This window comes from Physeter macrocephalus, chromosome 10 (assembly GCF_002837175.3).
Source record: "Physeter macrocephalus isolate SW-GA chromosome 10, ASM283717v5, whole genome shotgun sequence".
Taxonomy (NCBI): Eukaryota; Metazoa; Chordata; class Mammalia; order Artiodactyla; family Physeteridae; genus Physeter; species Physeter macrocephalus.
In genome coordinates, this window is record NC_041223.1 from 18,878,189 (window position 1) to 18,905,794 (window position 27,606).

Consider the following 27,606-nt stretch of genomic DNA (forward strand, 5'->3'; position numbering starts at 1 on the left):
GGCTACATATGTGTCAAATGCCTGGCAAGTGCCAAAATGCGAATATAATCATGGGCTACAAAACAATGGAGTAACGATCCTCCTTCAGATGGGTTGGAATTCCCTTTAGAGGCTGCATTTAGTTCTGGGAACTACATTTTAGAGGAGACTTAGATAATTTGGAGAAATGTTCAAAGATCAAGAATTGTGATGAAAGGAAAACCATACCACAAGAAGGATGACTGAAGCCATTCTTGTATTCATACAGCTCTATATTCTCCTCCTCATTCTCTCTATTTTATTCTAAAAAGACCCACAGTGAGAGGTTAGAAGACAGGAGGTATTTGACAGAGGGAATGGCTATGCTTGTTGCAATCCTAAATTTACAGTTTAGAAATAATAGTTAAATGGAGATAGAGTGTTTTTCTGCATATTGACTCAAAATGCGTCATTTAAAGCTACCCCCCAAATTCAAGTTTAGTCTAGAAAGGGAGGTCTTCACTGGGGTTACTAAACAAAACCCAAACCAAACCCAAAGTATGCTAGATATAAACAAGAATCAGATTCTTATGTGGTTCAACTAAATATCCTCAAAGATCCCTACAAAAATTAAGTATCAATGGCTAATATGATTAATATTAGTATACTTATCTAGTGAAGTAAAGAGTTCATCTCTAGACTTTAATGACATCTATGATCTTGATAGAGTCTCCCTTTGAATGAAATCATCTTTTTCATATGGATCTTTGGAACTTTTGATTTCCAATCACAAATGAAATAAATTTTTATATTCAAAAGGAAATCCAGGCCAAACTTGACAAAAAGACATTATAAAAATAACCCATCAATTGTTACTGGTGTGAAGACAAGTTTGTTAACAAAGAACTAGTTATCTCTTATAGTGTTTGGTTTAACCCAAGATATTCTGCTGGAGAGAGGCAAGGTTTATCAATAAATTTCCCAAGCTATAATTTTTAATAAATTGCTATTTACTAGGACATAAGGGAGAATAAATATAGTGCAAAAGGGAGCTGTATGGAGGGTCAAATTATATTAGGGTCAAATAAATTCAGTTTTTAAGTACCTGTTTGATGTACAGAAATTATCTTTTATTAGCAAATTCTTCTATTTTTAATTGAAATATAAATACTCTTTCAAAGCAATTAGAAAAATAATATATTGTTGCATAGACTTTGAGTTTTTAAAAATTACATTTAAGTATATAACTCCAAATATACATAACTGCACACAAAAATATTGTCTATCAGATTTTCTAATAAAATGTAAATGTGAAGTAAATGTGCAAAATTTAATACAAACTAAAAATGATTTAAGTCCAATTTAAAATTTGATAATATCTTCAAATTTAGTAAAATCAGACTGCATTATTGAGAAAATTTGTATCTCATGAAAAATGGCAAAAAATGATAAGCTTTTAATAAAAGATGAGTTTTTAAATTATAATGAAATAGTATAAAAACTCATTAGTAAAATATAAAGTTTTAACAATAGTTATACACAGCCACACACCTCTATATATAGATATAAATGGATTAAATGATTTCATCAAAAATTTAATTGCCCTGATTTTTAAAAAGTTTCCTAAAATCTCTAAAATAGTTTAACAGTGAACAAGTAGAATTTGAAATTAAAAACAAATTACATTAGCATCCACAAAACTGAAATATTTAGACATAAATCTAACAAAATATGTACAAAATGTGTATGAAAAAAATTATAAAACTCTGATGAGCAAAGTCAAAGGAGAACTAAAAAAATGAAGAGATTTTCTATGTTCATGGATAGGAAGAATCAACACTGTGAATATTTCAGTTATTTCCAACTTGACCTATAGATTTAATGCAATCTCAATCAAAATCTCAGCATGCTATTTTATGGATACCAACAAACTGGTTGTAAGGTTTATATGGAGAAGACCAAGAATAACCAACACAATACTGAAAGAGAAAAACAAAGTTAGAGAACTGAAACTAATCGGCTTTAAGACTCGCTATAAAGCTGCCATCATTAAGACAGTGTCATTTTGACAAAGTAACAGACATACAGAACAATGGAATAGAATAGACCCAGAAATAGACCCACATAAATATAGTGAACGGATCTTTGACAAAAGAGCAAAGGCAATACAATGGATCAAAAACAGTCTTTTCAACAAATGGTGCTGGAAAAACTGGACACCCAAAGCAAAAAAAGAGAATCTAGACACAGACCCTCACCCTTCACAAAAATTAACTCCAAACGGATTACAGACCAAAATGTAAAATACAAAACTATAAAACTCTTAGAGGGTAATGTAAGAGAAAGCCTAGGAATCTCTTGGGTATGGCAATGACTTTCCAGATCCAACAAAAAAGGCATGATCCCTGAAACTGGATCCATGAATTTTAATGAAGCTGGACTTTATTAAAATTAAAAACTTTTGCTCTGTCAAAGAACATGTCAAGAAAATGAGAAGACAAGCCATAGACTGGGAAAAAATATTTGCAAAAGACACATATGATAAAGGACTGTTTCCAAAATGTACAAAAACTTTTAAAACTCAATAATAAGAAAACTAACAACCTGATTTAAAAATTGGCCAAATATTTTAACAGACACCTCATCAAAGAAGAAATATAGATGGCAAATAAGCATATGAAAAGATGCTCCACATTATATGACATCAGAGAAACTAAAACAACGAGATAAAACAACACTACACAGGTATTAAAATGGCCAAAATCCACTGACAACACCAGATGCTGAGGAGGGTATGGGGCAACTGGAGCTCTCATTTATTGCTGGCAGGAATGAAAAATGTTACAGACATTTTGGAGGCCAGTTTGGGAGTTTCTTACAAAACTAAACAGTTTGGCGGTTTCTCACTGTATGATCCAGAAATTATGCTTCTTGTTATTTACCCAAAGGAGTTAAGAACTTATGTGCATACAAAAACTTGCACACTTTGTTCATGATTGCCAAAACTTGGAAGCAGCCAAGATGTTCTACAGTAGGTGAATGGAAAAATAAACTGTGGTATATCCAGACATGAAATATTATTCAGCGTTAAAAATAAATGAGCTATTAGCCATGAAAAGACATGAAGAAAGTTTAAATGCAAGTTTTAAAGTGAAAGAAGCCAATCTGAAAAGTTTTCTTACGTACTATATGATTCCAACTTTATGACATTTTGGAAAAGACAAAACTATGGAGATAGTAAGAGGATCAGTGGTTGGCAGTGCTTGGGGTGGGTGGATAAATAAGTGGAACACAGAGGATTATTAGGGCAGTAAAAATACTCTGCATGATCTCATAATAATGGATGCATGTCATTTTACATTTGTCTAAACCCATAGAAGGTACAACACAAACAGTGAACCATAATGTAAACTGTGGACTTTGGGTGATTATGATGTGTCAATGTAAAATGAGCAACTGTAACAAATGCACCACTCTGGTAGGGGAGGTTGATAATGAGGAAGGCTGTGCATGTGGGGGAGAAGAGAGTATAAGGGCTATCTCTGTACTTTCCTCTCCATTTTGCTGACTCTAAAAAATAAAGTCTTATTTTAAAAAATTCTTAAAATAACTCGAAAGAACTATGGGGTTCTTTTAAGGAGTGATATTCTATATCTTTTATTCCTATAAACCAGTATTCATCAGGTAGATATGTCTAAATTTATACAAAATAATGCATAGAACCATAGAAGTCAGTCACAACCACAGCTCGAAGAGAAAAATAAAGAGGTTCAAAGCCATACAACTAAAGAATGGAACATCAGAGCTACAGGAGATCTCCTGATTTACAGCGCAGGTATACACTATCTTTTATTGTGCTTCCCTCTTAGAAGAAATGAATGGAAACACAAAAATGAGGTTCAGGTAAATAGAGAGGCAACATGATTTTTGTGGACATCAACCATCAGGGTCTGTATTCAGCAGGAGTATTGTGCCAAGAGTGTCTATTCTTGAAGGAATCTGGGTAGCCCTGGGAAAGACTGGGGCTGGTGGGGTGGTGAGTGGTTGTGTAATCACAATCTTCTGACATGTTTAGGAATAGAATAAAAAACCCACTGGAAAACTGAGAAAACCTGCTGCTTTGGTTTGGTTTAGGGATAGGAATAAATGTGCTCTTTACCTCCATTTTCATTTTAAGGCTTTGTATGATTTTAATAATGAGAATTTCTAACTTTTCCTTTTGTCATATTTTCTTTGGATAAAAGATAAGAAGGAGGGCTAAAAGGTGAATGTTCTAGCACTCGCATTAATTACCTTTTGCTGTCAAATACATGGGACTTCTATGGAGAAAGACCAGGACCCTATTCCTCTGTTACGTAGATTGAAAACACATCTGTTCTACGTTCTGTTGGAACCTCTCAGGGTGCTGACTTCTCACTGCTATTCTAGCATATGAGGAGAATAAATTTTACACCTACCTTATTCTTAGTATAAAGATAAGGCACCACTTTTTGGAATACCTTTGGCACTTGTTCCACTGTGTCATTATTAACAACGTGGAGCCTACAGACTGGAAGTGTAGTATATACTTTGGGAACCAAAGTCATATCTTGAGGAACCAAAAATGTTTCTCTGTAATTACAAAAGCATGAACTTTCCCTTGACATGAATCATAAAGAAAGTTTGAAATTAGGTTTGATGCTAAGAAATAAAAACATAAGTTTAAAGTTGCATATAACTTAAAAACATGCATACTGTTTTCCTTTAAAATTCTTATTGATACACTATTTTGTCATGCAAATGCAAACCTTTTAAGAAATCCCATTTATAAGTAGTTTGTGACTCTTACCTAATAGGCTATTGCTTCGAAATTAGTAAATTTATTTATATACGGAAAGCGTATCAATTTATTTTATTATGTTTACCATACTCATAAAAAGATCTAACAATGAACACTTCATAGTCTTCATATTTTGTTTAAAGAAACATGAATAAAAATTTCTATAATATCTCATTTATGCATAGCAGATATGGAAGAAATTTTAACTAACTTCTGAAAGCAACTTAAACGTTCATATTAATACTTTTACTAGTATCATAAAGAAAGCTCTGTATATATGAATATTTCATGCCACTTAAGAGTGATATTACTTGCCAATATGATAACCTCACCTGAATACTATAAACCAAGTATTTGGTGGCTGGTCTGCATAAGTCACAGTGTAGTCAGCAAAAGCAATCTTAGTTTCTTCATCTTGATGGCATGGATAAGATTCCATAGACTTGCACTTACTTTTAAACATTAGTCTAAAAATTTAAAAATCATTTAAGTACCAATGGCAAAACAACTTTTAAAATAAATTCTATTTACAAAAAAGAAATAGGCTAAAAAGCAGCATAAAGTATTGTAGTACATTGTTGGCTAGATTCAGTCCTTCATCAAATGGGGGCTCGTGGTGCACGGCACCAAAGCAGGAGAGCCCATTCCAGATTAACCATGATGTCTATCAAAGGTGCCCAAAGTTATTTGAAGTTCTTAGTCAAGAGAGAACCTAATTCATGATCTAAGGAGTAACTGAAATTTATGGATGGGAAATCAGCACTAAAGTTCAACCTATAAGGGTGATGAAACTAGAAGCAGGCAAACTAGCAGTAAAACTGGGTGGAAGCCACTGAACGTCTGGGGTTGACTGGAGACTCAATACTAGAATGGAGTTTAAAGTGAGGAATGGATTTGGAAAAAAAAGACTAAAAAACCTCCTAAAAACAGAGGCCACAAACAAGGGGAGAGTACCAGAGTTTTCCTTCTACATGATTTCTGGTGCAACTGAGCTTTCTCCATGTTTGACCCCTGGAAGCCTGTGGCATATTCCAGAACAAGATGGAAGTGATGAGAGAGATCCTCCAGGTCCTGTACTTCCCACTTGGCCAGGAACCGGACCCAGCCTCAGTAGCACCAGGAATCTCAGGTCTTTTATACAATGTCTTGGGTATTAGCTGGGACAGAAGCTATAATGGCCATAGGAATGGTTCTCTGTTAGAGGTCTAGACAGAGCTAGAGGTGCTCTTGGCTTCCAGAAGGTGGATGGCTCAACTCTACTGTCACGGGGAAGCAGAGCCATAGAGATCCTCATAGAGGATAGGATTCACCTGCTCCTTTTGATCACTGGTCTTTGGTGGTGGGAGGAAAATGACAGGTTTATATTCGGAAGGATTTTTAAAAGCTTTTCAAAATAATTACAAGAACAAAGACCAGGGCGATTATATATTCTGGTTCTTCTGGGGCAGTCCTGGTTTAGGCTCCTATCCCTGGCATAATTATTAATAGTGCTCCCCCGTTCCCTGTCAGTGTCCCAGTTTGGTTGCTAAATAACCTGATCACCCTCACTAGGAAGTATGACGTGATGGTCGGTCAATGCAGAGTACCCCTGTCAATCATATGGGGGCTGGCTGAGTCTAAATGCAGGAGCTGGCTGAGCCAGTACAGAAACTAAGCAGGCCACATAGGGAACTGGGTGCAATGGGTCCCACCATGATTCTAAGAGAAGGGTGCAATTTAAAGGCTTTCCAGACTGTCACTGTTTCCATCACACATTCTACTATTTTTCATATACCTCAGGAAATTCTAATGAGTATAGGACCATCAAAATCCTGATGTACCATGTGGAATATCTTAAATGACCCATAGAGAGATATCCCTGACATAATCAAAAGATTTAGTTTTAACTTTGCATCCTAGGACAGAGAGAAAGTTATATTGGAAAACTGAGCTTTGCCCAAAGTCAACTGTTGAAGTTGTGCCCCTACAGGTCTGAGATTGCAAGGCTAGGCTCAAGGACCTCAGAGTTACTTATGTACTACTACTACTACTAGCAATATTTATAATAGCTAATGTTGCGTAATGGCTCAATCTGTAGCATTGTGCTAAATAATTTTCCAGGATTACCTTATCTTTACAGCTCTATAAAGGAATAATACTATGAAGTAGATATTATTATCCTTATATTACAGATGAAAAAAACTTAATTTTATGTTCAGAGAGGATAAGAAACTTACCCCAGGTCACACATCTGATAATTAGTAGAAGTGGGGTTAGCATTAGGTCTTATACTAAAAGATGTGAGTACCCGTTTTAGAAAACATGCTTCTGGAGCAAAAGTTTAATCAAGCTGAATTATCAGGTGATAGCAGTATCCACAGGTCAGGACTTGGGTGAGGTGAGTGAGGTACTCACTCTCAGGGTTGGGAAAATACAAATTCGGATTTTTTCCAAATTTAAAATTTTGACATTTGGCTCATCATAAAATTTTTTCATTAACTTTAGGTTATTTTAAATTTTTATATGTTTACATGCATGATTTTCTATTTGTCTCTTGCTTATAAATATAAGTCCAATCATTATTTCATTTTGACCTTGTATCCAGAAACTTTTCTTTAATTTTCTCATTAATTCTAATAAATTCATGTAGATTTTCCGGCATTTTCTACATATATAACCATGTTGCCTGTAAACAGTGGTTTTATTTCTTCCCTTCAAACTCTAGTGACTTTTATTTTGCTTTATTGCCTTTTTGCCCTTCACAAAATTCCAGGATTATCTTGAATAGAAGTGTTTGGTCAGGCGTCTTTGTCTCATTCTCAAACTCAAGGAAAAGCTTTCAAAATTTCATCACTAATCATGTTTGTAGTAATTGCTTAAAAATAGTAGATACCATAACATATTAAGGAAAGTCTTCTCTAATCCTAGTTTGCTAAAAAATTTTAAAATTTTGGATTTTTGTTAAATTATTTCAAATGTTTTTTTCTGAACCTATCCAGAGAACTGAGTGATTTGTTCCTTTTCCCTGTTAATGTGCCGAATTGATGAATTTCCTAATGTTAAACCACTATTACATGTCTTAGATTGGGAGAGCCACTTGGTTATAAGGTATTATTCTTTTTATATAATTCTGATTTTGATTTGCTAATATTTTATTACATTTTTTCATCTAATTTCACGAGGGCGATTGGTTTGCAATTTCACTTTGCTGTCCTTGTTGAGTTTTTTAAATCAAGGTTATGAGTTGGTAAATGTCTCCTCTTTTTTTCTGTTCTCTGGAATATGTATAAGATTAATCTTATTTCTTAAATTCACTTGTGGATCCATTAGCATATTGCTAGCGAATGTATTATGTATCCTTGCCCTACCAGTGTTTCATCTAGATTATTACTTTTAACATTTCTGCACTAATGCTAGAACCTTCGAACTCTTTAAAGCTTATTACTCAACTTCTGCATTTTGCATTGCTAAGGTTAAGAATTTGCTCCTACATATGGCTCTTAGTGTGATTGTCCTTTGAAAATAGTGTGTCTTATTTCTCTGGTTACTTTGAAGGTTTTTCTTTTGGCCTTTGGTTTTCAGCAGTTTGACTGCGATGAGTCTGGGTATGGTTCTCTTTGTGTCCTTCCTGCATGGAGTCTGCATGCAGAGTCTCTTGAAAATATGGGTTGATGTATTTTATCAATTTTGGAAATTTATCAGCTATTATCTTTTTACATTCTGGGACTAATATTAGACTTTCTAAGCATGTTCCCCATGTCCCTTAGCTCTTTCCTTATTTTCCACTGTTTTTCTATTGACCTATCTCCAGTTTCACTAATCTCTTCCTCTATTCTTCCTGATCTGCTGTTAACTAATTAAAAAGTTTTAAATTTCTGTTGTTAAAAATCTTATTTATGTAATTTACATTTAACTGTGTTTTATTAATCTAGACTTTTAATTTATTTTCTCTTTCTTTAACCTTTATTTTCTTGGGCATTTCCATAATAGTTACCTTTAGAGATTTGGTCTGCTAGCTCCTACATCACCAAATGGTCTCCTTCTTTTACATATATATATATATATATATATGATTTTCTCTTAGTTTTTTCAGATTATCCTGCTTTGAACATGGTTTGTGGTTAAAATGCAGTTTTCCTAAGGCTCAATCTACTTCACACTTGTCCCTGTTTCTAGAATGTTGTCCTCCAGGCATTTCAACTGACAACTTTAATTGTTTTCTGGAGTCCTCTCCCCTAGCAGGTCCTAAACTCTAACTTTTATCTCTTTAGCACCAAAAGACTTCAAAAAAACTCTGTTTTTCTTCTCAGAGGTTTTATGCTTAGGGTATTAGATAAGTGCAATGAAGACAAACAAAAAGCAGGAAGTGTGGAAGTTCAGAAGCAATGGTATGTTTCTAGCTGCGGTGATTAGGAAAAACTCAACAAATATAGTGCATTTGAACTGGAACTTATAGTAAGATCATTACACTGCTTTACCTTAAGAAAGGTACATCATTAGGTTACAGTAAGAAACAATAAGAAAGGTTACAATAAGAAACATCATTACACTGCTTTACCTTAAGAGAGAAATCGCATACTGTTCTATATTCTGTTCCAGTACAGCCCAAACTTTCTGAAGAGTATCTGCAACACTGGTATTTTCCTTTGTGCCTAAAAATAACAATAAAAAATAGCAATATCAAGGCTGTAAGGTGCCTGAAAAATCATTTTGTTCTAAGCCCTCCTTTTACAGGTGAGGGAGTTGAAACTCACCAGTAAGGTAATATCCAAAATCTGAAGCTTTACTAGCAGTAAACCATGTTTAAAATATAAAGCTATGAACCTCTAGTCAAGAGCTCTGCTCACAATTTTATGCTGTTTCCCTTCATCTTTAGTTTAAAAATTATAAAATGCTCTTTGATCTAATTGAAGATACTCATCAAAGCATTTACAATGAGAGATCATTTATCACACCAAAAAAAATCCTTATGAAAGCTCTTGTGTCAGAAAAAATAATCCATCCAATTTTTCTAAAAAACAATGGCTAATAGGATCTCACTGAAGCTTAATCTAAAGCATAATCCACAAATAGCTTAAGAGGTGATTTGGCAAGAAAAATGCAAATCCTTAATAAGTGCCTCAAATTTAACATGTCAGAAACTGACTTTTTTTCTAATTATCCTAATTTCTTCACAGTACTTACTCATATCTGAAATCAGTATCTTAATATATTTACTTTCTGCTGTATGCCTGTGACCACTACATCACAAGATTCATCAGAGCAGAAACCTTATCAGTTTTACTAATTTCTTTCCATAAGGCCAGAATCTAGAACAGTTCTGTGCACACAAGAATTATTCAATAAATATGTGTTGAGTGAAAGAATGCAAATGCTATTAAAATATTATTAAGCTGCTCATTTTTGTCTTTATAAAGAGAAAAAAATCATTGTATGAATATAATTTTTACAGCATATATGGACAACATGTGTATTTTACCACATATTTAATTTGATGAATTTATAATTAATTTTTTTTTCTGATAGAAAAAAATATAAAAATCAAGCAACAGCAATATTTTTCTACCACAAAACTATGCAATATAGTTTGTTTGTTTTTACACTTGTGTATCTATAGTTTTTACTGCCTAGATGAACATTTTGATATTTCTCATTAAATGTTTCAGAGATATTTTTACAACAAAATGTTTCAAAATACTCAAAGAATTCTATTGGAGGCAAGTCTTCTTCTCTAAAAGCGTTAACAAAAATTGCAGAAAGAAAATAATTGAATATAATTTTTTTGCCTCTGCAGTGTATTATTTTGAGCTGTTAAAATAGACCTCACGAAATAGTTTACTTCATATGCATAAATATATTTGATTTAATAAATATGATACTGTAAAAGCATTTTATGCCTTCTAAATGTATGTCACCACAGGCATATATGGAAGCTTCTTCATTAAATTCATTCATTCATTCACTCATTCATTCATTTGCTTCTTTGAAAAACAGTCTAGAAATGTAAAAACTGTCTATGACTTAGCTGAAACTGACTGCTAAAGTATTCTGCTAGGCACAGGGGATGGATGGAGAAAAAGGCCAGTTTCCTGTTTTTTAAAGAACGCATGATAGACTGGGAAAATACAGCTGATCATTCACTCATTCATTCATTCATTCTTTCTTTCAGCCAGTATTCGTTGTGTGCTCAGTCTGTGCCAGGCATTGCACTATATTCCAGGAACAAAAAGCATGAGTGTACTGACATGCATCCTGAACTCAAGGAAATTCAATATTGATAGAATTAAAAAGAATTAGCTGAGCCGTGAAGTAGAATGACTCTAAAATGCTTTTTGTTAGCACATAAACAAATATTCATCCTTATTTATGCAAGCTCATTTTATAAATGATTGAAAGAGTATACCTGGTGTTCTAGCTTTCATGAGTAATCTGACGTACGTCCCTCTCCACATGGCTTGAATTTTAATTGCTGCGGCTACTTCCTCAGGAGAATACTCTTTATCGCTTGTTGGCACATTATATTTAACATCTACCCATTCCACTGGAAAGAGAAAAACAAACTTTGGACTGAAAGTTATATCTAATCTCTACCCCAATTTTCACTGCCTTTAACTGTTAAAGTCCTCTAATGTATAAAGTGCCACAATGATAGATTTGTTGTTATATTTAACACTGCCTCTGCAGGTGGTTCTTTTTTAGAATATAAACATTCTGGAGAAGGGAAACACTAAATATTGACCCTTTAGTGAACTAGTATTGATCCCTATGTGAAAGTAGCATGAAGGTTCTTTAAAATTGAGAGAAAATGAAATGTTAAAATGGTGGGAATAGAACATTGGAAAGAGGAGGAAATGAGGGTTACTTAGATCAGAGAATCTTCCCAGAATTACTCCAGTGCTACTGTATAGATAGTGATTGTCATGCTCTTTAAGGTCAGGAACAAATAAAACTGGGAACTTCTGGGCTGCCCTGGATGTATGTGGGACAGGGGACACACACCAGATCTTTGGAACCTTTTGAGCTTCTCAGGGCATAGCCTGAACTCTACAACTGTTAATATAGACCCATTCTACCTACTCCACAAAAATTTTGAGTGTACTTTTCTCAAATTATTTAGCCCATATAAGGGTAGGAATTCCTCTGTCACATAAATATATAAAATTAATCAGTACCTAAAGAAGCCTCTTCCAAAGAAGAATCAAGTAAGTCCAAGTCCAAAACCATAGCACGGAATGCAAATTTGAGGTTGGGAAGAGGTTTTGCTATTTGAGCTTTTTTCATTAAATGCCATAAAGAAATATGAAAAACCTGAAAAAGATAAAATGCACTAGTATATTTTTTAAATCAAGAAAATACCCTTACCTGGCCAGAGAGGCTCTAAAAAAACTTCAGATACTCTAAAAATAAAAACTATGTATTTCTCAGATATTTACACCATCTAGCAGAAGACTCTTTGCAGACTCCCTCATCCGTTAAGAGATGAAAATTATTTATCATTTGACTAATTTTAAGGTAATAAGCTTTAATCACAACAATGTTTATAATGTACATTCAATTAAAATATAACATTAAATGGATTGAGGAGATATAGTGTAAGATAAAAAATAAGGTTCTTATGCCTAAGCAAGTTAAATACCAGATTTCTTTTATCCCAAGATGCCACCCATTATAAGACACACTATTAGTTCCTGTGCTTCAAGAAAGAAAACATGCCACTCAGAGTTTTTAATCACTTTCTTGTCACTTGCGAGTATTTACTTCCTATTGAAAAAGCTCTTTTAAATTTATTTAGGCATAACTTTTTCATCATGTATCACACTTAAGCGTACATGAAAAAATGAACTACATAAATTGGTTTAGTATTCTGAAAACTTATTCATACTCAAACTCCTACTCTTGTAAATCACTTTTCGTAAACACTAAACGTGTGTTTTTCTATGGAGTTTTGTCCTTCGTGTTGTCAAAAGCTTTGAAGATGCACCATTGCCTAAAGAGTGTTCTCCTTTTGTTCCTGGGTTTTTCCTCAAGCCACCGACCCTCATTCAGGAAGTGCTGATGCCGAGTTGTTCTTGATCTCACCAAAGAGGACCGCTGGAAGGTTTTGAGACCACATCCAGAGCACATATTCCTTCTTCCAAGTTTTTTTTTCATGGCTTTTATCCTGAAATGCTGATGGATTTCATATATCCAGTCACACCACTGGGAATAACAACCAGCCACTGCACATTTCTGCTTGCTTACTTGTAGCTATTTACATGTTCACGGGGAGTAAAGTGCTTGGTGAATTAGGTAGGGCTCCTGGGGCACTATTTGTGGTGACTTTCAGCCAGTCATACCTCTCCCTCTCTCTCTTTTCCTGAGCCATGGGGGAGTCATTCTGGTGTGAGGAGAACCCCTTTCCCTTCGCATTTCTTTGAGACGCTCTACCATGCCATTTAATTCTCTTCCCCTAAGGATTAGGCTTTTGTCAAACATATTTCTTTTGAAACGGAGACGATATGAATTCTTACGAACAAGTCTTTGTCCATGTGTGTGCAGAGAATTGTGGAGGTCACCTGGCCAGCAGTGATTGTAAGGAACCACCAATGAGACACACTCTGATTTCATTCTGATGTTAAAGGGGAAAAACAATGCTCGTCTTAGAATTGGTGAAATACAGTGCTCTGCAAAGGCATATGACTATTGCATTTCCTGCTTAGACTACATTTTCTGACAACTCCTCACCTCTCTCATATGTATAGAAACAGGGACCTAGTCCCACAGTTTGTATCTGTACCTGCCCCATCAGCTAGCAGTGGTGGACAAGCCTGCGAGCGAGCATCTAACCCAAGCTGAGCAAATCTTTGTCACTTGGGCCAATATATTTTTTTTTATTTTTATTGGATTATAGTTGATTTACAATGTTGTGTTAGTTTCAGGTGTACAGCAAAGTGAATCAGTTATACATATACATATGGCCACTCTCTTTTAGATTCTTTTCCCATATAAGTCATTACAGAGTACTGAGTTCCCCGTGCTTCGGCCAGTAATTTGACACCAGGATCCTATGTATTTCTCAGATATTTACACCATCTAGCAGAAGACTCTTTGCAGACTCCCTCATCCGTTAAGAGATGAAAATTATTTATCATTTGACTAATTTTAAGGTAATAAGCTTTAATCACAACAATGTTTATAATGTACATTCAATTAAAATATAACATTAAATGGATTGAGGAGATATAGTGTAAGATAAAAAATAAGGTTCTTATGCCTAAGCAAGTTAAATACCAGATTTCTTTTATCCCAAGATGCCACCCATTATAAGACACACTATTAGTTCCTGTGCTTCAAGAAAGAAAACATGCCACTCAGAGTTTTTAATCACTTTCTTGTCACTTGCGAGTATTTACTTCCTATTGAAAAAGCTCTTTTAAATTTATTTAGGCATAACTTTTTCATCATGTATCACACTTAAGCGTACATGAAAAAATGAACTACATAAATTGGTTTAGTATTCTGAAAACTTATTCATACTCAAACTCCTACTCTTGTAAATCACTTTTCGTAAACACTAAACGTGTGTTTTTCTATGGAGTTTTGTCCTTCGTGTTGTCAAAAGCTTTGAAGATGCACCATTGCCTAAAGAGTGTTCTCCTTTTGTTCCTGGGTTTTTCCTCAAGCCACCGACCCTCATTCAGGAAGTGCTGATGCCGAGTTGTTCTTGATCTCACCAAAGAGGACCGCTGGAAGGTTTTGAGACCACATCCAGAGCACATATTCCTTCTTCCAAGTTTTTTTTTCATGGCTTTTATCCTGAAATGCTGATGGATTTCATATATCCAGTCACACCACTGGGAATAACAACCAGCCACTGCACATTTCTGCTTGCTTACTTGTAGCTATTTACATGTTCACGGGGAGTAAAGTGCTTGGTGAATTAGGTAGGGCTCCTGGGGCACTATTTGTGGTGACTTTCAGCCAGTCATACCTCTCCCTCTCTCTCTTTTCCTGAGCCATGGGGGAGTCATTCTGGTGTGAGGAGAACCCCTTTCCCTTCGCATTTCTTTGAGACGCTCTACCATGCCATTTAATTCTCTTCCCCTAAGGATTAGGCTTTTGTCAAACATATTTCTTTTGAAACGGAGACGATATGAATTCTTACGAACAAGTCTTTGTCCATGTGTGTGCAGAGAATTGTGGAGGTCACCTGGCCAGCAGTGATTGTAAGGAACCACCAATGAGACACACTCTGATTTCATTCTGATGTTAAAGGGGAAAAACAATGCTCGTCTTAGAATTGGTGAAATACAGTGCTCTGCAAAGGCATATGACTATTGCATTTCCTGCTTAGACTACATTTTCTGACAACTCCTCACCTCTCTCATATGTATAGAAACAGGGACCTAGTCCCACAGTTTGTATCTGTACCTGCCCCATCAGCTAGCAGTGGTGGACAAGCCTGCGAGCGAGCATCTAACCCAAGCTGAGCAAATCTTTGTCACTTGGGCCAATATATTTTTTTTTATTTTTATTGGATTATAGTTGATTTACAATGTTGTGTTAGTTTCAGGTGTACAGCAAAGTGAATCAGTTATACATACACATATGGCCACTCTCTTTTAGATTCTTTTCCCATATAAGTCATTACAGAGTATTGAGTTCCCCGTGCTTCGGCCAGTAATTTGACACCAGGATCAAGATATTCTAAACTGGCCTTGTATGAGAAAGCAATATAAAATTCAGGAGCCATGTTTTCCATGATGTGAACTTAAGAGGAGAGAAAACATGTTTATAAATAGAAAAAATGGAGACAAGACAAGTTCTGAGGGCCTTCTTTTCCCCCTTCAAAGTTCCTCACTGAGTCATTCCTGTTCTTATGTGTCCAGAAGATGTCCCTGTATTGTTATAACAAATCAACACATCCAGCTCCTTGTTGTGGCTTAAATAAGCTAGATGTGTCCTCGTGACATGCTAATAAAATGCCCTAAATAGTTCAACATCTAAGGTAAAAATTTTTGAAAAAATCATGCTAATGTTAATCCTCATACTCTCTCTTAAAAATTAGTGTTCCGAGTCTTTGGTGATACTGACATTTGGCAGTGCTTGAGTCTGGTCTACACGTGAATATTGGTGACAACAGTGAACTCAGAACCGTGGGCAGTAAGTGGCCAGTACTCTTAATCCTTCATGTTAAGACACATGGCATGCTAGAGAGTGGAGAATAAATCTTACAGAGATTCATGGACTCACCACATCGCTGGAGATTTTAGGGGTCCAGAGGGCTAGGCATGCTGGGACATCCTCTCTAAGGTAAAGGATAAGACATAACTAAGAAAGAGGCCAGTACTTGCTGGTCCTCTCTGCATTTGGGTAGTAGAATATTCTGCTTTGGGGAGTATTATTTCAATGCATTCATTGAGTGACTCTGAAGACCATCAGCTTTGAGAGGGATCCAATGCAAGAGAGGCATCTGCAGGAAATTTGAGCATCCCAGGCAAGAAAGAAAGATCACCTGGTCCAATTCTGTTGTAAACATGCCGCTGAAACACCTCCCAGCAAACGCACAAATGTTATTTACTACTGAGAGAGTCCTAATCTATGGGATCCTTATAGTATGATGCACCTCATCTGTCTAGAATTGTTTACAGTAGACAAATTTGGAATCGATTTATGGAGCATGGCTCTGAAAAATGTCACATAACTGTGTAATATACAAGTATAAAATGGAGATGTTTCATTACCAAAATAGCCCCCTTTTGTGTAAGTGATACATGCACAAAGACCCCTTACATATTAGACCTGGGCTAGCATCAAAAGGCCTATACAAAAGTAATCTTCATAGCAGAGATGGTGACGATGAATGGCCCCAACAGTATGGGCTCTCTTTCACCCAGGCTTAGCTGTCTCAACTGTCGGTCGCAAAAACTGACTCATTATTTAATATGGTATCATCCTCTGGGGTGTACAGTCAGTTACTTCATGACAAGTTGATATCAGTGGACTTCTGTCAAGGAGGGGTGGGCAGTGATTCATCCTTACTAGAACTGAGACTTACCTCAAATATGAGTTTGTTTTCCCTGTATTTGGTGCCTCTGCCAGCATTGTTATCTTAGGGGTTACAGAGACATGGATCCAGCCTAACATTCCCCTTGGACCAAGGATCAAGTTATACAGTGAACATTTAATCGCTGGGGAATGTTTGAGACTCACTGGTCCTAACATATACCAGAGAAAGAATTGATAAAATTCCTGGCAGATTGGAAAGGCATATAAAAGGCTCAGCTAAGAAGCCATCCTGGTGATGACATCCTGCAAAATGGAGGCAGTATCCTCCAGAATACAGAATATTTGTATAAAACCAAAGATCAATACACAGTACTATGACTGTAATAGCTATAATATACTGGCCTGAGATTCAAAAATTAGAAGTAGGAGTGGCCTCTCTCACCTTCATTTCCAGTGGTCCATTTTCAATAATTAGTGTTCTCTGTCCCCACAACAGGGAGTTTCTGTATTGGAGGACCTAATTCCTGGGGGTGGATAGCAGGAAATATTTTCACCAGGGAACACAGTATGATTTACAATAAACCTAAACTCTGATATATTCCTAGTTGCCTTGAGATCCTCATTCTGGTGGACAAGCAGGAAAAAAGAAACTAATATAATGGAGTGGTGGGAGAATTCATCCTGATTGTCATGAGGAGCTAGTTTTCTGCTACATAATGGGGACAAGAAGAATTATGTCTGGATTTGCTGGGACACTTCTTGGTGCTTCCACAGTGAATGCTTAATTACAACAATCTCAGCCTGATAAGAGTAAGGCAATCAAGGTCTGTACCCATCAAGATTGAAGGTCTGGGGCACCAACCAGGCAAGCAACTAGAGCAGCTGGAAGAAAAGGAAATCTAGAATAGGTGGTAGAGGAGAGATGTTGACTACGAATTGTGGCCTTAGGGCCAGCTGTAGCAGTGGATACTACAGCTTTCTTGTTATATGATAATTTGATTATTTATTTATTTTTAGAGCTTATGACCACCACCAAGAGCCATCTGGAGCCACCACCTTGAGGACTGGATGGACAGAATTAACTTAAGGACCAATCAGACTAGTTAAAGAGGTAAGTCATGGCAGATTTTTGGAGACTGCTCATCCCCGAGGTGAGTGGTTTTCAACTGGGAGTGATTTGTGTCCCAGGTAAGGTTGACAGGTAAGATACAAGAAACTGTAAGGGCAAATACCAGTTTAAACAAAACAAGACAATTCTCCTTATGGGAAATAAGGGAAGAGACTCTTCCCCTCCCTTTTCTTAGAGCATTCACTTTAGAAAACTTATAATTTTAAGTTCTCTCTCTCTTCTTCTTCTTTGAAATATATGTAAATATTTTTAAAGGCTAAATAGGTACCTTTCCAGCTTTAAGATCCAGGAATATCTTTCTCAAGGACCTGGAAGTCATCTCTTTGAAATGTAATCATCAAGGAAGATAGCACCCCAATCCCCCAGTTTCTGTGGAAGCGGAGGAACCTAACCTTGGTGGGAGCCTCCCACCAACTTGGAAAAATACCTCCTGCCATAAAGGCATGAGAAGTTTATGTTTCTTTTGGATAAACCCAGTTAGGTAATGCAAATGGTCACTCCAAATAGCAGGTGAATTTAGGATTCACTATGTGTAACAAATGGTGCTATCAAATCCCTTTACTTAAGGGACTAATTATCATTTATCTTGAGAACATGTAGGTAATGGGCAATATCTGCTGGGCTATACAAAAGGGTGAAGTTTCTTTGGCTCTTTGCTGTCTCGTTAGCAGATTGCCCTTGACGGGTATCACATTCTGGTTTAACGCTTATTCAACAATCTTCTGTTTCTTCTACCTTTGTGGAGGTTTTCCTGGTTTGAAGGAGATTCTGTTTTTAATTATTTATCCCCAGCAACACCTTATGCCCAGTTAAAGTGGAATAACAGGGAAAATAAATTTTTAGTGTAATTTTTAACATAAGTATGTGCTATATATTGCACATACTGTTTGTTTATATGAAATTAAAATTTAATTGGGTGAAATGACTCTAGACAGAGACCTTGCACCCTTCACAAACATTAACTCAAAATGGACAGTAGACTGAAATGCAAAATGCAAAAGTATAAAATTCCTAGAAGATAACATAGGAGAAAATCTAGATGACCGGGGTATGGCAATGGCTTTATGGATATAACACTAGAGCCATGACCCATGAGAGAAAGAATTGATAAGCCGACTTCACTAAAATTAAAAACTCCTGCTCTGTAAGGAAAATGTCAAGAGAATGAGAAAACAAGTCATAGACTGGGAGAACATATTTGCAAAGGAATACTTAAAACTCAATGATAAGAAAACAAACAACCTGACTAAAAATGGGCCAAAGAATTTAACAGACACCTCACCAAAGAAGATATACAGATGGCAAATAAGCATATCAAAAGATGTTCCATATCATATGTCATCAGGGAAATGCAAATTAAAATGAGATACCACTATACACCTATTAGAAAGGCCCAAATCTGGAACAGTGACAACATCAAATCCTGACTAGGATATAGAGCGACAGAAATTCTCATTCATTTTGGTGGGAATGAAAAATGGTACAGCCACTTTCGAAGACAGTTTGACAATTTTTTAAAAACTAAACATACTCTTATCACATGATCTAGCGATTACACTCCTTTGTATTTACCCAAATGAGCTGAAAACAGTGCCTTCACAAAAACTTGCCCACGGATGTTTATAGCCACTTCATTCATAATTGCCAAAACTTGGAAGCAACTAAGATGTCTTTCAGTAAGTGAGTAAATAAATAAACCATGGTACATCCAGACAATGGAATATTATTCAGCATGAAAATGAAGTGACCTATGAAGTCATGAAAAGACATGGAGGGAACTTAAATGTGTATTTCTAAGTCAAAGAAGCTAATTTGGAAAGACTACATACTTTATGACATTCTGGAAAAGGCAAAACTATGGAGACAATAAAAAAGATCAATGGGTGCCAGGGCTTGGGAGAGGGGAGAGATGACTAGGCAGAACACACAGGATTTTTAGGGCAGTGAAACTATTATATATGATACTACAATGATGGATACATGTTATTATACATTTGTCCAGACCCATAGAATGTACACCAAGAGTAAACGCTAGTGTAAACTGTGGACTTCGAGTGATCGATGTATCAATGTAGGTTCATCGATTGTAACAAATGTACCACTCACGGGGGGTGTTGATAAATAATGGGGAAGGCACATGTGGCGTCAGGGGATAAATGGGAAATCTCCATACCTTCTGCCCAATTTTGCAATGAACCTGAAACTACTCTAAAAATTAAGTCTTTAATAAAACAAATTTTAACGGGGTGTCCTGTGTTTTAATTTCCAACTCTAGCAACACTGCTCCCCAGGAGACACTTGACAATGTCTGAAATCATTTTTAGTTGTCACAGCTGGTATTTAGAGGGTGCAGGCAAGCCATGCTGCCACTGACAGGTCAGGACCACAACAAAAATCATCTGGCTCAAAATGTCAGTAGCGTACAGGGGATATCACACAGTCGTTTTGCTTCACGCCCTCAAGGCTTTCAGGAAAGCCAGGATGCTGCTCAACCCCAAGAGAGTGTGAGGAAATAAATACCCCTGAGAGCACCCATCTATCAGTGGATAAACGTTACAATCGCCTCATCCTCTAGGGGGACCTTTCCAAGGGATGTCCTACACAGTTTATCAGGATTCCCTGGAGCATTGAGCCCCAGTAGTCCACAGCAATAATTACCACATCCTTTAATGAATATTCTCCTTTCTCATTTCATTCTTCCTACTCTCTCATTTCTGCTTGCTGATGTTACTTCCCCAAAAAACTGTCTTCATCCAGAACATTTTCTCGGCTGATTTTGGGGGTCATCAAATATGAGAAACATTATTACAAACAGAACATACTCTTCCAGGAACATTACAGCCTGAACACACTTACCCGGAAGTGCTGTGCAGTTAGTTTTTTATCCTGGAGGGGAATAGGGTAGTGAGCTGTTTGTAGATCCTTCAGGGCTGCAGAAAGTTTAGCCTTATCTTCGAAATTAGCAATCCCATGTCCAACAGCTTTCAAAATTGTTAAAGCCTGCTCTGTAAATCGGTAGCTCTCCTGTGAAGACAAAGCATAGCGGTCAGCCTCCTTTTTGCTTATTTAGGTGTAACTAGGTTTACAACAATTTAATTTCTGTTGATATATGAAACATCTGTTATATGACTGACTCAATAGTTATTTATGGAGGACTTACTTGATGAGAGCATTTTGCTAGGCGCTATGGTCTGAGGGATATAAAACAAGGAACATGATTCCTGCTCTAGTTGGAACGCATGGAAACAACACCTACCTCACTTTGGGGGCCAGGGGAAATTTCTCCACAGTAGAATATCCAGCCTTTGTTCTGAAGAGTGTCTAGGAATTAGTCTGACAGCTGTGTGGAGTTTGACGACTAAAGGGCAGAGAAGTGTTCAGGGAGAGAGCAATAAAATAAAAAAGACAAGAGGGTAAACTAGCGTGGGCTGCTGGCTCCCTTCTGCTATAAACTCTGAAGAAGCGATAAAAACAAGAAGGAGATAGGGATGTCAGGAAGGAACTTATTTTTTAAAATGGAGAAAACACTGAGGCGTTTGCAGATTATCTTGACTCGTGTGTGGTGGGTAGCTGGTGGCTGGTGGAGAACTTACTCAGAGCAGAGGGTGCTTGGAGGAAGCATGACGAGGGTCAAGTGGGAGGAAAACTTTGTAAAGTCTGTTTTTGCCTCTTTCCTAGGGGCACCATGGTGCAATCATTGCTCCACGGTTCCCTGCAGAAATTTTGAGGAATGGCCCAGCAGGAATGGCATGAAAATGGGGTGAGAAACTGTTGAAAACAGATGAAACTGACTTGCTACCTTAACACATTTACTTCTTGCTGACCTTCTCCGAACCTCCCCGAAGCCTGGGGAAAGTCTCTTCTTAATGGTGTTTCTCCCTGAGATAAAACCATGACCAGAAAACTTGTCTGGTTAAATGGTAGTGTTGGGAATGATCATGTATGGCTCTGAGGAGCTTGAGTCTCTCTGTTCTTGGACCAGTCTATATCCCCTTTTGCTTCTTCATTAGAACTGAAGAATACTGGGGCCTAGATGTAAGCCCCAGTAATTTTTATAAGATGGAGGAGTTGGTAACGCCAGGGAAATATGAGTTCACAGACTAAAATAACTAAACACCTAGGGACTTAAATCACCTAAAGAAAGAAACAAACTGCTTCCATGTCTTGGCTATTGTAAATGGTGTTGCTATGAACATCGGGATGCACGTGTCTTTTCGTGCCTTTTTGAATAAATGTTCAGGATATATATCCAGGAGTGGGATTGCTGGATCATATGGTAGCTCTATTTTTAGTTATTTATGGAACCTCCATACTATTCTCCATAGTGGCTGCACCAATTTACATTCCCACCAACAGTGTAGGAGGGTTCGCTTTTCTCCACACCCTCTCCAGCATTTATTATTTGTAAGCTTTTTGATGATGGCCATTCTGACTGGTGTGAGGTGATACCTCATTGTGGTTTTGCCTTCCATTTCTCTAATAATTAGCAGTGTTGAGCATCTTTTTATGTGCCTGTTGGCCATCTGTATGTCTTCTTTGGAGAAATGTCTATTTAGGTCTTCTGCCCATTTTTTGATTGGGTTGTTTGTTTTTTTGACATTGAGTTGTATGAGCTGTTTGTATATTTTGGAAATTAACCCCTTGGCAGTCGCATCATTTGCAGATATTATCTCCCATTCCATAGGTTGTCTTTTCATTTTGTTGATGGTTTCCTTTGCTGTGCAAAAGCATTTAAGTTTGATACATGCACCCCAAGGTTCACAGCAGCACTATTTACCATAGCCAAGACATGGAAGCAACCTAAGTGTCCATCAACAGATGAATGGATAAAGAAGGTGTGATATATATATATAATGGAATATTACTCAGCCATAAAAAATTAAAACATTGCTATTTGCAATAACATGGATGGACCTACAGAATAGCATAGTGAATTAAGTAGACAGAGAAAGACAAATACTATATTATCAATATATCACTTATATGTGGAATCAAATAAATAATACAATGAATCTATTTACAAAATAGAAAGACTCACAGACATAGAAAACAAACTATGGTTAACAAAGGGGAAAGGGGTAGGGGAGGGATAAATTAGGAGTATGGGATTAACAGATACAAACCACTATATATAAAATAGTTAAGAAACAAAGATTTACTATATAACACAGGGAACAATATTCAATATCTTCTAATAACCTATAATGGAAAACAATCTGAAAATATATATAACTGAATCACTTTGCTGTATACCTGAAACTAACCCAATATTGTAAATCAACTATACTTCAGTTAGAAAAGGAAGACTAAAAAAGAAAGAAACAAACTGGGTAATCCATGCTATCTAAAGCAGAGTTACTATTTTTTCCAAGAAAAGACAAAATAAGAATCTAAAATAAGCAGGGTAGGGACATTGACATAGAAGGTGGGCTTGCTGATCTTCCAAGGTGGGCTTGAGGAGGAGGCAGAGGACTGATGAGAGATGGTGCAGAAAGTGAAGAGGCAGCCAGGGGGAATCCTGCACAACCACTGCCTGGAGAGGCAGCCATGCATGACGGGAGCATGTCTGGGCCATGGAAACCTGAGCATGTGGGAGCTGGTCTCGAGCCATCTTGTTGCTGCTCTGGCCAAGAGGTTTACTGACTGGCTAAGTGGATCTCATCTCACTAACATAAAGCTGTGTTATGTGGGATGGGTTGGAAGGAGCAAGTAAAGCTGAATTATGTAGTGGGAAGGCTCTATGAATATATTCGCCCCCAAAATGCACATGCGCATGTCTAAAGATGTCCTTTAGAGGACATCTAAACCAAGACAGGACCTCAGGGAAAATGCTGGACGCATTTACCTCTCTTTTCTTTCAGACACTGTCAGAACAGAGGAGCAAGGGAAACTAAGAAGAGGTCAAGAGGAGAAAGAGGAGATGAAGACGTGACCTAACCTTCCGTGGATCCTCTTGCCTTGAATCCCAGAGACCTTTCCTTAGATCAAGGAAGGGCAAAAGGAGAATATAATATATCAAAATTTTACACTATATTAAAAGGGACTTCACTGATCCTTTATAGCTTCCAAAGGACCAATAATAGAATGGGATCTGCCTGAGGTGTTAACAGATGTGAAAGGGGATTCAACAGAGCAGAGGTGAATAAATAAAATAAAATGAGATAAAATAATTTTATTTGTATCCCTACAGAGTTTAGACTGTTTATTAGCATGTCGTATTGGGGAATTTCTTACAGAATATACTTAATAGTTTTAAAAAGTAAAAAATCGGTAAGTTGAAAACAAAATAGCGATATGATTTAGTTCAAAATCTTTGAAGATAAGGCACAAAAAAATCACAGTTGCTCAAAGATTTACCAGCTCAAAGTTGGGTAGCACAACATCTTCATCCCCGACGACAAAGGTCACCATGCTGCAGATGTGTATGGAGTGCCCCACGGGGGAGTATGCGGTGAAGAGCAGCATGTGTCTCCTAAAGAGAGTGGACACTATATGAGGACCGAGGGTTTCCTTTGTTGTAGTCCTTGCCTCTGTTAGCTTCTTGATGATACTCTGTGCTCAAATGAAGTCAAACGTTATTAAGGGCTGAATTTTGTAACACAGATGAGGTAAAGACTGATGAATTTTTCACTCTGAAAGAACCCTCCGAGATCATGGAATCTATATTTCACTGGTCATGCTGGACAAAAAACGGTTACAGTAAATGACAAACTTGCAAATGTTGGAGACATCTCCCATAAGCTGCGGACACGTTGCGAAACACTCGTCTTGATTTTCCCCCTAACAACAGCAATAATTCATGTTGGCCTAGTGCTCTGTAGATTTCATAGTCAGTTTCTCACAAATGCATAATTTTATGTGTGTTAATTGTGTCTCTCCTACCAGGTTGCGACATCAGGGAGAATACTGAGAGCATGTCCAAAACCCACCTGTCTATAGCTTAGGTCCTGTCGGGGGAAAAGCAGATAAAAATACTAGATTCTTTATCAGTTCCCCATCCTTGGTTGTCTTGATGGATGAGCACTCAAACAGAATAATGATTTCTGGGAGGATCTCTCCATACCAGAGTTTTTAGGGAAGATGTGAAAATATAGAAGTTTTAAAATGTATTATTTCTCTAGACATATTGGATGCTTGCCATAGATTATTTTAGCACTTCATTATGTTGCTTGGGCTTTCCTTTTGTACAAGAGCCATAGCTTTTCATTGATCACATGGAATTATCATGATTGATCTTGGGAAATTCAGCAAAAATATTTATTTCATCTGAAATATGAGATAATATTTTGAATTTTATTTATCAAAATCATGAAAACTTTTCAATTATACATATTTTCTTTAAAATGAAAAATATGATGTGCTTAACCAATTTTATCTTAATTCAAAATAGAACTACAGGTAAAATTAAAAACAAACTACAGGTAAAACTACAGATTTGTAGGGGAAAATGCTGTTTCTCAAACTGTTTTTAAATAAAATCATGGTTCTTATTAAGGAATTTAATAAGTTTTACAATAAAACAAAAAAGATCATTTTAATAAATTAATTTTAGGAAATGCTGGGCTAAACAAGTTTAAACTGTATTCTTTACTAAAGAAACAACCAGATTCTTTAACAATTATGAATCTTCCAAAAGGTACAGCATTTCTTCACTTTATTTGTTCACAGAATTATTTTTCTCAAGAATCATGATGATAGACCTCTGCTTTATGAAATTGCTTTAGGAAACAACATATTAGATTTCATATTGTTTCATTATTTAGTAGTCAAAAGTTTACAAGTCTTCAAATAATTCTTAGTATGGGAAAAATGAAGTCACTCCATACCCAACAGGCAGGCGAACCACTGTAGCCTTGGTAGCATACGTGTGAATTGTTACAACAAGATCACGTGGCCTCAGAGATTTCCAAGAAACTGTCTCAACTGTAAGTAGTCCAGGCTGTATGGGAGGGCTGTTCTTTGTTAAAGCTTTAGGAAAATTTAAAAGAAAAAAAAAAAAAAAATATATATATATATATATATACAGAAATTTGACTGTGAGAGTATAGTTGGCTTTCACTGGTATTGCTTTTTAGCAATAATGACATTAATAATATGATAATAACAATAATATTAACAACAACAACCAAGAATTAGACCTATTCTGAAGATGTTCGTAAAACATTAGAAACTACCCTGAGTAAATAATTACTGGAAATAATACTCAAGAGGAATCAAGACCTTCTTCCCTCCCTGCCCTACTTTTCTCCTCATAATCATCCCCTCAGCTGAAGAAAGCAAGAACGAAAAAGTTAGGAAAAAGAGGACAGACAGGAGTATTTCACTGTAGTATACCACTGCTTTTGTTATGTAGGGCAGTAATAACAATATCCCTCTAGATACAATTTTAAAGGAGGAAAAATACCACATCTGGGAAAATGAGAGATTTTCCTAAGATAGTGGCAAAGCAAGGGCAAAAGATGCCACTGTTTATTTAAGTTTTGACCTTTGATCTTAGCTTTGACTGTGTAGAAAAATAATTACCAAAATTTTAATTTTATGTAAATTAATTAAAAATTAAAAATTTATTTAAATTTAATTGTTATAAACTAATTTAAAATTTTATCTAATTAAACTTTAATAATTTTTTAATCTTGAAATTGATAGAAAATAATGACTATTCTTCATCAGTAGCTGAGAGCAAAAGACTTCTCACCCTGTTTCCAGATAACACTCAAGATAAGGAAACAAAGACACCACATGACCTGAAATACCTCTATGCATTTAGAGTTTCAATGTTCTAGGACATGGTGTGGCTTAGGAGCTATTGGTTAAGTAGACATACTAAGCACACACCACTGAAGTCTGGAAAGTTTATTCAACAAATATTTAGGGGCTTCCCTGGTGGCGCAGTGGTTGCGCGTCTGCCTGCCGATGCAGGGGAACCGGGTTCGCGCCCCGGTCTGGGAGGATCCCACATGCCGCGGAGCGGCTGGGCCCGTGAGCCATGGCCGCTGAGCCTGCGCGTCCGGAGCCTGTGCTCCGCAACGGGAGAGGCCACAACAGAGGGAGGCCCGCATACCACAAAAAAAAAAAACAAAAACAAATATTTATTGTCCACTTGCTGCACATCTGACACCATTCAAAACATTGGGTACCTCCTGATGGAAAATCATAGTCTGTGCCCTCAGAGTGGGCAAAAAATTCAATAGTAAGCATTCAGCAAATATTTGTACCTGTACAGTGTCAGGAACTGTTAATTTGAGTTAAATATAAATGCTTTAGTAAAATAAGCCAAACAAAGAATGCTGTTTTGTGCATATGTGCATGTGTTTGCAAGAAGCTGGCCTTAGAGAAGAGAAGGAACAGTCCATCTGTTAGAACAGGAGGGAAGGGTGACAAGAGCTTGGGAGAGTTCATTATGAGAAGATGAGTGGGTCATTTCCAATTTCTTCTATCTCTTCAGTGAAGACAGCAGCAAGGTCATCAGCTGAAAATGAGGAAGGATGAGAGTGGGAGTTGGAGATTTGAAGGCACAGAGAGAGAGAGAGAGAGATTTGAAGGTTTGAAATAGTCACTCATGAGAATGAGAGCTGGGAGAATGAATGAAATGTTGGCAGTGCTTAGGGGCTTTGCTTTGAGATTTGTGGTCCTCAATTTATTTATTTATTTTTTCTTTTTTGTGGTACGCGGGCCTCTCACCGTTGTGGCCTCTCCCATTGCGGAGCACAGGCTCCGGACGCGCAGGCTCAGC

The 27,606-nt window shown here is 36.7% G+C and overlaps 1 protein-coding gene and 1 long non-coding RNA gene across 4 annotated transcripts in view; one reads left to right on the forward strand and one right to left on the reverse strand.

Moving 5' to 3' along the window:
- The window catches only part of ADGB (androglobin), a 181,448-nt gene that overhangs the window by 39,924 nt on the left and 113,918 nt on the right, over positions 1-27,606 (reverse strand). For all 3 annotated transcript variants that reach the window (XM_055087445.1, XM_055087447.1, XM_055087446.1), the window contains 8 exons: positions 25,700-25,841; positions 24,231-24,345; positions 20,730-20,897; positions 11,929-12,064; positions 11,160-11,297; positions 9,315-9,408; positions 5,110-5,244; positions 4,416-4,569 (listed from right to left, as the gene is read on the reverse strand). In XM_055087445.1, the coding sequence (XP_054943420.1) occupies positions 4,416-4,569; positions 5,110-5,244; positions 9,315-9,408; positions 11,160-11,297; positions 11,929-12,064; positions 20,730-20,897; positions 24,231-24,345; positions 25,700-25,841 (1,082 nt within the window). The remainder of the gene's footprint in view (positions 1-4,415; positions 4,570-5,109; positions 5,245-9,314; positions 9,409-11,159; positions 11,298-11,928; positions 12,065-20,729; positions 20,898-24,230; positions 24,346-25,699; positions 25,842-27,606) is intronic.
- On the forward strand, positions 15,808-24,079 carry LOC114486943 (uncharacterized). Its single transcript, XR_003681398.2, has 3 exons — positions 15,808-15,898; positions 17,762-17,855; positions 23,735-24,079. It is a non-coding gene; the product is annotated as an uncharacterized lncRNA (long non-coding RNA).